This window comes from Mustela erminea, chromosome 6 (assembly GCF_009829155.1).
Source record: "Mustela erminea isolate mMusErm1 chromosome 6, mMusErm1.Pri, whole genome shotgun sequence".
In the NCBI taxonomy this organism is placed as follows: Eukaryota; Metazoa; Chordata; class Mammalia; order Carnivora; family Mustelidae; genus Mustela; species Mustela erminea.
In genome coordinates, this window is record NC_045619.1 from 71,398,470 (window position 1) to 71,412,844 (window position 14,375).

General features: G+C 35.1%; 1 protein-coding gene across 20 annotated transcripts in view; it reads left to right on the forward strand.

Moving 5' to 3' along the window:
- C2CD5 (C2 calcium dependent domain containing 5) overlaps positions 1-14,375 on the forward strand; it is a 97,227-nt gene that overhangs the window by 53,497 nt on the left and 29,355 nt on the right. For all 20 annotated transcript variants that reach the window (XR_004286892.1, XR_004286893.1, XM_032347674.1 and 17 more), the window contains 4 exons: positions 2,954-3,068; positions 6,554-6,649; positions 9,270-9,461; positions 13,663-13,849. Coding sequence is in view for 18 of the 20 variants with exons in the window: in XM_032347674.1 (XP_032203565.1) it covers positions 2,954-3,068; positions 6,554-6,649; positions 9,270-9,461; positions 13,663-13,849 (590 nt within the window). In the remaining 2 variants the exon portion in view is untranslated. The remainder of the gene's footprint in view (positions 1-2,953; positions 3,069-6,553; positions 6,650-9,269; positions 9,462-13,662; positions 13,850-14,375) is intronic.

Genomic DNA, 14,375 nt, shown 5'->3' on the forward strand with positions numbered 1-14,375 from the left:
GCTGAATCATTACTATATGAATATTCTCTGGCTCATCTCTGCCATAAATATATAGACTTTGAAGATTAATTTTTTAATATTAATTAAATTGATTATTCTTAATTTTATTTTAATTAAATAACCCCTAAATTTAATAGCCAACAAATTCATCCTTTGGCTTCTTGCTTACAGTTGTAGATAATTATTGTTAATTCAATTCCTAGTTTGTGATGAAGTGCTCCCTACTGTATGCTTGCCTTGCTTTCACCTAGAATCTAGGGCCATTACTTTCTGTAACCATTTCAGTGAGCTGCCATAGTTTTCAGTCTGTACTGTCACCTGATCCAAGCATGCGCCAAAATATCCACTGTTTCTGGCTCCTGTCTGCTGAATCTGCTTTGCAAAACCCTTTGTTCTCTGAGCTTTTGCTTAAGCCAAAAACAAAATTTAACAAATTCTTTGGAGTGTGGACATATGCCATTTGCTTCCTTAGCTCCCCTGTTATGTAACTCTTTAGCTTTTATTAAACTTGTAAATATTGTATTAAATACAACAATGGCATCCCCATGTGCAGTTGCGTGGCTCATGTGTCAAAATAAAGGCTGCTTGTGAACCTGCCAGAAGAATATGAATGCTCCACTTGTGCTGCATTCAGCTTTTTGTTTTGTTTATTATTTTTTTTTAAATCAGCCACTTACTCTTTCATAGTGTTTGGTTTAATTATCTGATTATTTTGTGTGTTATACCAAGGTAAGTTTGATGTAAATAAACTTTGTATTCTATGTGGTTATATGTATTTCATAGTAATTATTACCTACTTTCCCATTTAGACATGCTGGCCATTTCTAAATAAATATATCCTGAACTTAAAAAAGTAACTTCCTCCATTTTTTTAAAAATTAATTTAAAAAATAATGTTATGGATTACTTTCTGTAAAATTCAATTTAAAACAGAAAGGCTACCATGTATTACTTGTGGCACAGATGTAGGCAAACCTAATGTGAGAAAATCTGCTTTTATAGAAACATAGTATACAGTTATTTGCTTTAGCAAATAATATTTTAAATTCCCAGAAAGGTTTAAAAAGTAAATAGCAGGTTCTACTAGTTTTTTTTAAAAAAAGTTAAACTTTATTTTACTTAGCTTTTCAGGGAAAATTGTTGTTTTCCAAACTGAGATATATTTCTATTATATCTATGATACTTACTTTTAGAGAATCATAAATAAGTTGATAGATTGAGCAACTGCTTGAGTAAATTTTTGTCTTATGATAAAAATTCCCTTATTAAGAAAGGAAGACGTTAAATAGATACCCAAATTGGTCTGGGAACATGTATACCTAAAATAGAGAATGGATTTGAGAGTGTATTTGTGCTGTTAATGTCTGTATTTCAGGGGGAATATGAAGAAATTCTTTAACATAATAATGTATGTGCTACCTAATTGCCTTACACATTTCTTACACAAAATAGGGCTACTTAATTGCCTTACACTTTTCTTAATTCATAATATTGATTGCTAGTACCATATTGTAGTCTTTTCTATTTTTCTTCTTTCTTTATTTTATCTTGTCCTTGGATCTCTTCCTCAGTTTCCTGGAGTCTGGATTTCTTTTTTTTTTTTTTTTTTTTTTCTGAAAGAAAGTTTTAGTGTAGCTCTGTCTTGGATCCAAAACTTTAATACGAGAACTGGCTGGCATCATTTGTAGCTCTGGCTTTTATCTCATTTCTCTATTCTGCTGATCCTCCTCCCTGTGGAGGAAACAAAATTACATCCTAGGAATGTCAGCTATAACAAGACTTTTAACCTTTCTTTATTTTGCTGTCATCAGTATTTTACTAGTGAGTATAATTCTACTTATTCTGCTTATTTAAAAAACATTTTGAAAACTGAATATGTACTGAAATTCAAAAAAGAAAGCTTTTGGATTGTTTGATTTTCAGTTTTAATAGTGCCTTTTATATGGAAAATTTACAACAGGAGGTTAGCATCCTATTTTGAGTTAGATTAAGTTTTTTCTATCCCAAATTGTTCCCAAATGGAATGGGTTCCAAAAAGAAACACATTAGGATATGCTCATTATAGACTGTTTCTGTTTTTAACATCTTTGCACATGAAATGTTACTATAATTTGCAGCTGCTCTTCACCAGTACTTTGCAGCTAAATGCAAGTGATTAGGAAGGATGTGTGCCAGATGCTCCATTTATAATGCTTTATTACAAGCAGTATTGGACTCCTCTGTGGTAATAAAATGCAGTGCTGTGATTCTGAGGCATTTTCTTAATTACAGAACCATATATGAAGTTACAATGTACTAACTGAAATTTGTCCTTATATACATTAACCAAATTATTTGTAATAATCTTTAAATGTATTTGCTTTCTTTATTTTTAAATTGGCTAGTCCCTTCATTTCTTGTTACTTTGCTTTAGGACCCACAAGGATGGCTACATGGCTTTCTCTTTTTTAACATTGACAAACCTTTGCCTTGGAAAGAACCTAGAATATAGTGGGTTATAAAAAAAAAAAAATAGGTACCAGGAAATGAAATCAGAATTTAAATTAAATTTGTGGATATGACTCAAAATGTTCACTGAGCAAGGTGAGTGAGACACAGAATATCCTCTCAGTTTAGGATTAGAATCTGGAAACTCTGGGTCTACATTTTAAGTTGTAGGTAATAAAATACCTCTCTATAGTATAGATGTCCTCTGAAGTAATAAAGCAATAGAACTAGCTGGTTTATTTTCTATCAATCAAGTTTAAAATGTTAAACTTTTTTGGAAGTAACATTGAATTAAAATGTTAATAAGCCTTTTGAGAAATAACATTTTAAACATGTGAAGTTAGTTTTAAAATCTGTTATAGACCAGTATGTCTTTGCCTTCCAAAGTATGTTCATTTTAAACATTTCTTTATCATATAGACAATGTGCTATTGAGTAGTGAACTGATTTAAAATTTATTTTTCAGATGAACCAGAAACTCGAGATGCGTGGTGGGCAGAAATCAGACAAGAAATAAAATCACATGCTAAAGCATTAGGCTGTCATGCTGTAGTGGGCTACAGTGAATCAACTAGCATCTGGTAAATGATAACTTGATTTCCTAGATGCTGTAATTTACCGATTGCCATCTGAAAGGGTAAAAGTTTTATGCAAGTATAAAGAAAAGAATTGTGGCATGATCTAGGAGCACGGGCCTTGGGAGTACATCAGACTGAGGTCCATGTGCCACGTTTGCCACTAAATTGCTGTAAAACTTTGGGAAAGTAACTACTCCTCTGAGCCTCAATTTATAGATTGAAATGGAGATAAAGACCACCTATCAATTAAGGTTATTGAAGAATTAAATGAGAATTGATACTGGCACACAGCAAGTATTAATTCTAGGCTGACTTTACTCCATTTTGTGGCCCTGCTGATTCCTTCCTCTGGAATATTGGGACCCTTGATCTATTGTAAATGAACTGCCACTTGTCTCTTAAGTTTGTCTGTAATCTCTTTCTGCCTTCTTTCACTAATCCTACCGACACATCATCCTTCTTGTCTCTGTCAAGTTAGGAAGGGACTTCCATACCCTTACTCTCCATTCCTTTTTCTCCTACCTTTCCTCTCAGCAAACTCTGTTACTTTCAAGTCCTTGCCATTCCACAGTTCAGACTTTTCTGCCTCCAAAATATTCTTCCACCTTTCTTAATTCTCTGCTGTCTCCACCAGTTGAACATGGTTACCCTCCTTTCAACAGCTTGACCTTGTGCTTTCTCATTCACAAGTCCTCCTCTATCCCCACTTAACTTTCAACCACATTTTGGACTTCATTATTGCTCAAAACTGTTTACCTTTAAAAATCTGAAACTATAAAATTTCACTTTTGGATCACAGCTTGATATTTTCCATCCATCTCATTTGCTCATTTACATCTGGCTTATTTTGACTCTTACCTTGACCAAGACTTTGCCCAGTTCCTTACTCAGGTTCTGATTTAACTTTATGACTGCCATTGATGAACCCTGTTTTTAGCCACTCAAAAAGTTTATAACAGGGACTCCTGGGTGGCTCAGGTCATGATCCCAGGGTCCTGGGATTGAGCCCCACATTGGGCTCCCTACTCAGTGGGGAGTCTGCTTCTCCCTCTACCTCTGCCTGCTGCTCTGCATACTTGTACTCTCTCTCTGTCAAATAGATAAATAAAATCTTTAAAAAAAAGTTTATAACAGATATCATCTAGAAATTGCTTGACCTTCTGCTATCTTATTTTCCCACCTATTCTTGAATAATTCTTAACTGTCCCGCTGTTACACCAGTAGTTCTCTTGTGCCTATGGTGGTCTTTATTGTTAGGAGAAAAATGATTAGACTCCAGTAAATGTGGACATTACAGAGACATGCTGTTTTATCTTCTGAGGGTCCTTTCTTTTCTTCTGCTGACTATGTATGATGTTCTTGCACCTTCTTGTCCTCAGTGTAGCTGTTCTACTTGTGTTAAAATAATAATTTTTTATGCTTAACCTGCCTTACTTCCCAGTAGATAGTCTTGGCTCATTCATAGTTTTAGTGTCATATGCTTTCAGTTCCTAGGGTTATAGTTTTTTGTTTTTAGTTTTTTTTAAATTTTTTAAAAAGATTTTATTTATTTATTTGACAGAGAGAGATCACAAGCAGGCAGAGAGACTGGCAGAGGCTGGGGTGGGAGGAAGCAGGCTCCCCGCGGAGCAGGGAGCCCGATGAGGGACTCGATCCCAGGACCCTGGGATCATGACCTGAGCTGAAGGCAGAGGCTTAACCCACTGAACCACCCAGGTGGCCCCTAGGGTTATAATTTTAAAAGATTTAGTGGTGGGTTTTTTTGTTTTGTTTTGTTTTGTTTAAGATTTTGTTTATTAGAGAGTGCAGGGGGAGGGGCAGAGGAAGAGAGAGACTCCTAAGCACAGAGCCCGACTCAGGGCTTAATCCCATGACCCAGAGATCATGATGTGAACTGAAATCAAGAGTGGGACACTTAACCAACTGAGCCACCCAGGAGCCCTTAAAAGATGGTTCTTGCCATCAGATTCATTTCTCCTGGAGTATTATGACAAGTATAACACATTTTATGATAGAGATGCTGTGGGATCCAGAGGATTGGAGTTTAGAAGTAAGATTGGAAGAAAGTGTTAATGAAAAAAAAAAAAGTTGGGGCGCCTGGGTGGCTCAGTGGCTTAAGCCGCTGCCTTCGGCTCAGGTCATGATCTCAGGGTCCTGGGATCGAGTCCCGCATCGGGCTCTCTGCTCAGCAGGGAGCCTGCTTCCTTCTCTCTCTCTCTCTGCCTGCCTCTCAGTGTACTTGTAATTTCTCTCTGTCCAATAAATAAATAAAATCTTAAAAAAAAAAAAAAGAAAAAAAAAGTGTTAATGAAGTAACTGAAACTTCAAACTAAATCTCAGGGAATGAGTTTGAATTATGTGAATGAAGAGAGGAGGCATGAGGGGAGTGTTCCAGGGCAGAAGAATAGCATACAGAGAAGTCCAGAGGTGTAGATTCAGTGTGGCAGGGGTTAGGTCACAGATAGATCCAGGGATCTACAGAAAGGAGTCAATTTACCTAGACATTTGAATTCACCTGATTCAAGCTTCTTTTTTCCCTCCGAACCTCAAAACAAATCTTTGTGTTTAAATCCTATCTACAAATTTTGTTTCTGTTCTAATCCATCCGATTTACTATTACTGGATTAACTCTCTGAAATGTACTTCTGCTTTCATAGCTCCTTCTTACTTAATCCAGTACTCTCCGTGGCTCCACGTTATTCTTTGACATTTCCAGTGAGCACTTAAACATTTTAAGCCTGGCCTCTCTCTACTCAGTTACCGATCAAGTGACCATTTCTTTCATGTCCTTTCAGGGTTCTGGTCTGTTTATCCTTTGTTTTCATCATTTTGTCCCTTGACTGCTACTTTTGTCATTTGCTTTAGGTGATCTCATTCAATAATTTTATTGATTATGTAATAAATTGATATTATGTAATAAATGATATTGATTATGTAATAAAGAAAGAATTCTTTAGAAAATAACTTTTTAATCATACATATAATGATGTAGTTTAAGCTCCATTTAGTGTATTTTGGATACTGTTTGTTTCAAATACCTTTTGTTATTAAGTTTAAAGGTATAGCAATAATGATATTGATTATTACATATTAAGCTTTTAAAGTAACTAATGAACTTCAATGTCATTTAAAGAGTGCTTTAATATAGTTTTATGGATTATTGCTGAATTCAGCAATATAATCTGTTACTACTTTGATTTTGAAACATTTCAGTATTTGTCCGTTTTACCATATTTAAAGGAATTTATTGTCATTAATATTATACTTTATCTTTTATACTTCTAAAGTAATAACTCTTGCCCTTTTCATTTTAATAATTATTTCTATTTTTTATTCTAGGGTAGGAGATAATCCTATGATATGATTAATATTTAGTAGAGTCTAACTTGAATTTAAATTGTCACCCTTATAATCACTTTGATATTGAACACTTTCCAAAGCTAGGCTGCCTGGAGATAATAACTATTTAATATTTTTTTCTCTTATAGTGAAGAGGTCTGTATTTTATCTGCATCCGGCACGGCAGCTGTACTCAACCCTAGATTTCTGCAGGATGGCACCGTGGAGGGCTGTTTGGAACAGAGGTTGTCATGGCAGCCTGGCTTCTTTTCTATAAGGGCAAGGAAGGGAGAAGTTGACTTTTAACTTTAGAGCCAGGATAGTTCTGTATGAGGGTGGGTTTCAGCGGTACACTGTAGGGATCAGGACCAGCACACTTTACTGCTTTTTACCTAAAGAAGTACTGTTCTATACTACATGACACACCTTATTATAATTTTCCTAGTATCTTGATAAATTACATATGTGACTATCAGAGAATTTCAAGTATATATTTTTTGTTTGTTACAGTATAGAAATAATTTTTTATTTTTTCCTTTCCCTTAGTCTTACTTCTGAAACAGAAAAAGGTTGTAAAACAATTTGCATAAAGAAAATTTATAATTTATAAAACAAAACACTATTTTACCAGAATTATATATAAAAGCTCTTAGAAAGTGAAATATAACTTTAATGTTTGTGAAAGTGAAATTAAATGAGATTACTTTTTAGTTTATTTATTCATCCCTTAATCTGTAGACTTCCATAAATGTCAAAAATGCTTCCCATAAACAGATGAGATTATCAAATACACATACAGAAAACTGTTTGTTTGGTGCCAGAGTATACCTGGATAATGTAAATTTTAATTACCTCTTACTCCACTGTTTGCATACTTGCTTTATTTTTAGTGTAAATTTGCCAGTCTCTGTATAACAAAAATATTCTAGCTCAGGCAGGCAAACAGAAGACCTTGGTCGGTTTCTTCTTTAGCTTGTATTAAAAATGGATTTTGACTATAATATATTACTGAGCATTGAAAGTCATCATAAATAGGAAAATAGAGATGTGGAACATTGTGAAGTATATTAAAGATCAGAGTGTTCTGTTGAGAAAACTGCCTGCTGGTGAGTTGTCCCAGTGATGCTCCATAGTTCTGACACATGTCAGTTGATTTTCATTCTTGAGTGGTTAGAAGTCCAATTGAGCAAATGACCTTTCCCATGCAGCTTGATTATTTTGATATTCTGGCTTGGGTGGATACAGTGAATTCTAATTCTCTTTTATGGCATTCTAGTGCAACAGATACCATCACAATCTGCAAAAGAGGAAAATGCCCTTCTTTCTTGCTATACAATTATTTCTGCTTACTAGAGAAAATTTGAAAAATATAGGAGAGTAGAAGGAAGAAAACATCCCCCATGATCTCAATATTCAGAGATAGTCCCTTTTCTAGATTTCATATTTCAAATGTTTTCCTAAATTTAAATACTTCTATTTTTATGCCTATAATATTAAATCATTTAAGTTCAACTTTCTGTGAGGTGTTTAGTTAAAAATTGCCCCAGTTTTCATCCTTTTATGTCTTTTTGTAACTCATGGGCTTTGGTTCAAACAACCTGACATTAGAATCTGAGGTCTGCTACTTAGTATTTAGTGTGACTGAATAAGTTACTTAGTATCTCCAGTTAGTTTTAGGCCAAGAAGAATTAGTTTTTGTTACTGTTTGCTGCACATTATATTGGGTGTATGCTATGCTTATTAGCCTTTCTGGGTAAGTATTATTATTCTAGTTTTATAGATGAGGCTCTGAGAGGTTAAAAGATTTGTGTGAGGTCGCACAACTCCACTTAGAATCTGTTTTATTTCTCTATTACTTCTAATATACCAGAATGCCATCTCAACAATGAAAGAAGAATATCTGGGAGTGATTAGATTTAGAGGGTTATTGTGGATATTTAATGAAATAATATATACAAGGAACTTGCAAGAAGCCTGACTCATAATAGATACAGTACAGCATTCCTTTCTCTTTAATTTGTCCACTTGCCAAATTTCAACTTCTAACAGGTCGCTTTAGCTTGGAGTGAATTGAGAACCCATGTCTTTCCGGAGCCCTAGAAGGTGTGGCTTTGTGAAAGTCTGGAGTTCTCCATGAACTTCCTTTTGCTTTCATTTCTGTTGTTCCCTGAATTTCCTGAGATTTGATGAGTGAAAAAAATACTTAATCATTCTAAAATGAATTCATAAACATTATTACAGCAAACATTTTACAGTGATTGGGAAGGTTGTGTATGGTCCTTTGTGGTTTATATATGATATATATGTTGCTTGTGAAACGGTTCTCAGAAATCTTAAAGCAGTCACTAGAAATTAGAAATATAAGATTATGCCTATTTTTGACTTTTTAAATTTTTAAATAGGTTTGTTTTTGATCATAATTTTTTTTTTCAAATTATTAGATTGTCTGGTTAAAGAGATTTTTCTTCCTTGGGAATTCGTGTGTGTGTGTGTATGTGTGTGTGTGTGTGTGTGAGAGAGATTCTATTTGAGTTATATTGGTATTTAACCGTGTTTTTTTATGTTGTATCACAAAGAGCAACCTTTGGGATAATAGTGGTTTTTGTCAGGTGGGACGTCCTCAAACGTATGAATTGATGCAAATCAGTGGCTACTTATGTAAGTCTTTTCTCATACAAAAGAGTATGGTTCTGATTTCATGGTCATTTTTAATTCTAGTAGTCATAGTGGTACTCTTGTAACCTATGGTGGTAGAAGTTGCCGTGTAGTGTGTATATAAGTACTGTATATGAAAAATATGTTTTTGAAAAAAATGCATAGAATTTTAAAGAAGTCTTCATTTGTTTTCTTTGTGTATTCATACAGGCTAGAAGAAAATTTGCCTGCTGGCTGTGGATTTTGCCACATACCATATGATGAACTAAATATGCCATTCCCAGCTCATCTCACGTACTGCTATAACTGCAGGAAACAAAAAGTTCCTGATGTTCTCTTTACAACTATAGACCTCCCAATAGATGCAACCGTTATTGGAAAAGGTTGTCTTATTCAAGCAAGGTATATTTACGCAAACACTACTTAGGGTCCTTGAAAGAGTTATGGAGTATGAAGTCAAATAGACATGTTTCAAATGTCAGCTGTACTCCTTCCTACCTGTGTGGTCCTGGGCAGGCTGGGCAATGCTTTCCAAATCTTGTGTTTAATCACATACAAAATTGGGAGGAAGAATACGCTCTTTATAAAACTCAAAAAAGTTCATATACAAAAGCAGTTTTAAACACTTAAATTCTGTACAGACATTTATTATTATGAAGATTACTAATTAACCTGTTGTGGGCTAGTAATGTGTCTCTATTTTAAGGACATTATGTAATACATTTTAGAAATTAATTTTTTTCTTTTAAAGAACAATGCCATCTAGTGTTTCTTTTATTAATTCATTTAGCTGTTGACAGTTCCTTTTAAAATGTCCTGGAGTAGGACATGATAAATTGTGGTTGTCATGCAGGAAGTAGCTGTTATTGTCATGCAGGAAGTAGCTGTTACTGTCTAGGTCACTAACTACTGCCAGGTTGCCAAATCCATTGAGCAGTTCTGTCTTCCTCTTACTTGACATCTCAGCAGTATCACACAGTTGATCATTTTCTCCTTCATACTTCTTGACTTCATAGTGCCTCCTGCCACAACCTGCCCCAGGTTTTTCCTACCTTTATGCATAATCCTTAGTCTCCTTGTTGATTCCTCCTCCTTTTATTGATCCTAGAAAGGCCATGGTTCTGTACCCTCTTCTCAAAGCTCTCTCCCCAGTTGAACTCATCAACTCCTATAGGTCTGTGTGCTTTTTGTATGTTTGTGACTCTCACATTTACAACTCTAGTCCAGAACTTTCTTCTGAGCTTCAGACTCATATAATTTCATACCCAACTTTGAAGTCTTGTAGGTGTCATTTACTTTTTGAACCACTGATTTTTCTCCACTTCTTTCATATTAGCCTTCTTTATTTTATTTTATATTGTTTTATTTTATTTTGTTATTTATTTTTAAAAGATTTTGTTTACTTATTTATTTATTATTTATTTATCAGAGAGAGAGAGAACACAAGCTGGGGGAGCAGCAGGCAGAGGGAGAAGCAGGGTCCCCTCTGAGCAAGGAGCCTGATATGGGACTCGATCCCAGGACGCTGGGATCATGACCCGAGTCAAAGGCAGACTCTTAACTGACTGAACCACTCAGGCGCCTCTAGCCTTCTTTATTTTAACTAATGATCTCCTTGCTGTGTCTAATTCTTCATGCCAAATGTGGTATTTTTTGACACTGTCCTCCTGACTAACCTCTCTGCATCAGTTATTTTACAAAGTCATGTTGAGTTTTCTTTTCTTTTTTAAGATTTTATTTATTTATTTGACAGACAGAGATCATAAGTAGGCAGAGAGGCAGAGAGAGGGGGAAGCAGTCTCCGTGGTGAGCAGAAAGCCCGATGCAGGGCTTGATCTCAGGACCCTGGGATCATGAACTGAGCTGAAGGCAGAGGCTTTAACCCACTGAGCCACCCAGGCACCCCAAGTTTTATTTTCAAATGTATTTCTCATCTATTTACATTTGCTTTCATCTTGGACCTTCTATTTGGGATTGTTTTTCTTTTGCTAATACCCTTTAGTATTTATTTTGGTGGGTCTGCTGCTGGTGAACTGTCTATTTTGCTTGTCTGAAAATACTGACTTACCTTGAAAAGGTTTTGGGCTGCCATTTATTTTCTTGCAGCACATTGAAATACTCTTCCATTGCCTTCTGGTTTTCATTACTACTATTAAGAAATAACCTATTAGATTAACTTTTATTATTTGTCCCCCTCCCCCACAACCAGGCTATGTGTGAGTTATTCTGTTTGTCTTTGGTTTTCTGCAATTTCCCTGTGAAATGTTAGGTATGGAATTCTTTTATCTTAATTGCTTTATATTGGGATTCTTCAATCTGTAGATTCTTTCATGTGCTTTAGACAATTTTTAGATATTAGTTCTATGTTTCATCTCTTTCTTCTTGATACTGGAATTAAAAATGTTAGACTTTCTCGCTACCTCTTTTGTGTTATTCTCTTGTCTGTATTTTCTGTCATTTTGTCTATGTCACATTTTGGATACTTTCTTATCTATATTAAATTCTCTCATCAGCTGTCTCTAATATTCCAGTAAGCCCAATAATTGGGGTTTTAAATTTTTGATAATCTTTTTTTATTCTGTAAGTTTCATTTTGTTCTTTTTCAAATCTTTTATTATATGCTATAACCTGTGACTGACTCTTTAATGGATAGTTTTAATATCTGAAAATTTTTTTTTTTTTTTTTAAAGATTTTATTTATTTATTTGACAGAGAGAGAGATCTCAAGTAGGCAGAGAGGCAGAAGAGAGAGAGGAGGGAGCAGGCTCCCTGCTGAGCAGAGAGCCCGATGCGGGGCTTGATCCCAGGACCTTGGGATCATGACCTGAGCCAAAGGCAGAGGCTTTAACCCACTGAGCCACCCAGGTGCCCCTATCTGAAAAATTTTTTTATTCTGTTACTTCTTTTCATTATTATTCATTGTGTTTTGTTTCCTTAGACTGTGATAGGCTCACAGAAAGTTGCAAAAGTGGTACAAAGAATCCCGCGTAGTCTTCACCCAGCTTCCTTCATTGGTGGCATTTTATACAGCTATAGTAGAATATCAACTAGGAAATTAACATTATTAATTGTTAACAATTAATTAACATTGTGAACTGTTAACCATACTACAGACCTTACTCAGTTTTTACACTTTTTAAAATTTGCATTCATTTGTGTATTTGTGTATATATGTATAATTCTATGCAACTTTATCCCACAAGTAGATTTGTGTAACCACCACCATAGTTAAGACACTAAACTGTGTTCCCTTACCACAAAAGAACCTCCTTGTGCTGTCTCCTTATGTTTATACTCTCCACTAATCCCTTGCCCTCGTCCTGTGATGCTTTTAAGAAGATTCTTAGAAATACATAATTTATCCAGTGTTTTGTTTGTTTTAGGTAGGAGGGAGTTAATAATGTCCACCAGTCTTCAGAGTGTCATCCCTAGATTAGTAGGATCACCATCCTTGAGAGAACTTATAGAAATGACGATTCTCAGGCTCTACTCCAGACCTATCGAATGAGAATCTCTGGGGATGGGTCCTAGTGATTGTTTTTTAATGAACTCTCAAGCTGAAGATTGGTAACTACTAACATTAATACCCTTTGTTAGTTTGGGGATCTTTCCTTCATCTTTACTGCTACCTTTTTAGTCTAAGCTCTCATTGTCTGTCACCTCTATTGCTTCTTGTTACCATTTCCTCATCAGTTCTGTCATCCTTATTCCATGTTCTGTGTAGGAATATAAGTGATATCTTAAAACATAAATTGGATCATGTTACTACTTAAAAACCTACCTGAATTTCTCATTGCTGGTAGAATAAATCAGATTGCTTAGCATGACCTGTGAGCCCCTAACATGATCATGTCCCTGTTTAACTGCACCCCCATCCATGCTGCTCTCACCCTTACTCACTTCACTTTAGCACAGTAGTTTCCTTTTGGTTCTGCTAATACATCCGCCCCATTCTGTAATTGTGTTTCTCTAGCTTTCTTGGTTCCATCTTGTTTTTAAGATCCCAAGTCAGGTATCCTCTCTCCTGTGAGGCCTTCTCTCTAGTTATTCCAATTCACGTCACCTGGTTCATTTTCTTCAGACACCTGAGTCTTCAACATAATCCAACCTTACCTTGTTTCTTTGTTTATTCCCATCCCCCTCCACTGGAATATAACCATGAGAACGGGGGCTCTGTGTTTTGTTTGTTGATTAGTGCTCACTATCTAGAACAGGGCCTAGCACATGGTAGATGCTCAGGAAAGTTTTGTGTTCTTTGAATGAGTAAATTAACTTTTTTCCTTTGCTGTCCATTCATCATATGACCACATGGAGTTATGAAACCTAAGATTTTAAATTATATTCTCTAGTGATTTTGACTGGTAATTTTTTCATTTCTAGAGATTTTTGAGATTTTTCTTTTTCATTTATTAAGATAGGACTTTTAGCGAAAGCATACACAATGAAAAAACTGACAGAAAAGATTATTGATATAACTTAATAAGCCCATTTGAAACAAGTAAATGTTTTAATTAAGTACACTTATAGAAAGTTTTAAAAATTGGACATTTCTTGAGATAGTACCAGGAATACTGTCTAGTGACTGAATTATTTTCCTTAACAGGTTATGTCGCTTGAAAAAGAAAGCACAGGCAGAAGCAAATGCCACAGCTATCAGTAATCTGTTGCCGTTTATGGAATATGAAGTGCATACTCAGCTAATGAATAAACTAAAACTCAAAGGAATGAATGCTTTATTTGGACTGAGAATTCAGATCACAGTGGGTGAAAATATGTTGATGGGCTTAGCGGTAAGTTTAGATGTTTTGGTTTTGTTTTGTGATTCCTGTGGTTGTAATAGATTCTGTTTCAGGTGATTCAAAGAGTCTTTTAAAGGGACTTATTTAAAGAAACTGGCATTAAGATCTTTAAGGGTTGGGACATTAGAGGAAGTAAAAAATAGGGTTATAGGCTTTTAAACATTTTATTTTTATAATTATGAATTATTTAAAATTCAACTAATGAAATTATATAGAATTTATTTATATTATTATATTTTTATATTCTGACAATCTCAATAGTGAGATTTCTTTTATTTTTTTTTTTAAGATTTTATTTATTTATTTGACAGACAGAGATCACAAGCAGGCAGACAGGCAGGCAGAGAGAGGGAGAGGAGGAAGCAGGCTCCCTGCAGAGCAGAGAGCCTGATGCGGGACTCAATCCCAGGACCCTGAGATCATGACCTGAGCCGAAGGCAGCGGCTTAACCCACTGAGCCACCCAGGCGCCCCAATAGTGAGATTTCTAAAAATTATCACGTGTAGCTTGTTTAGGA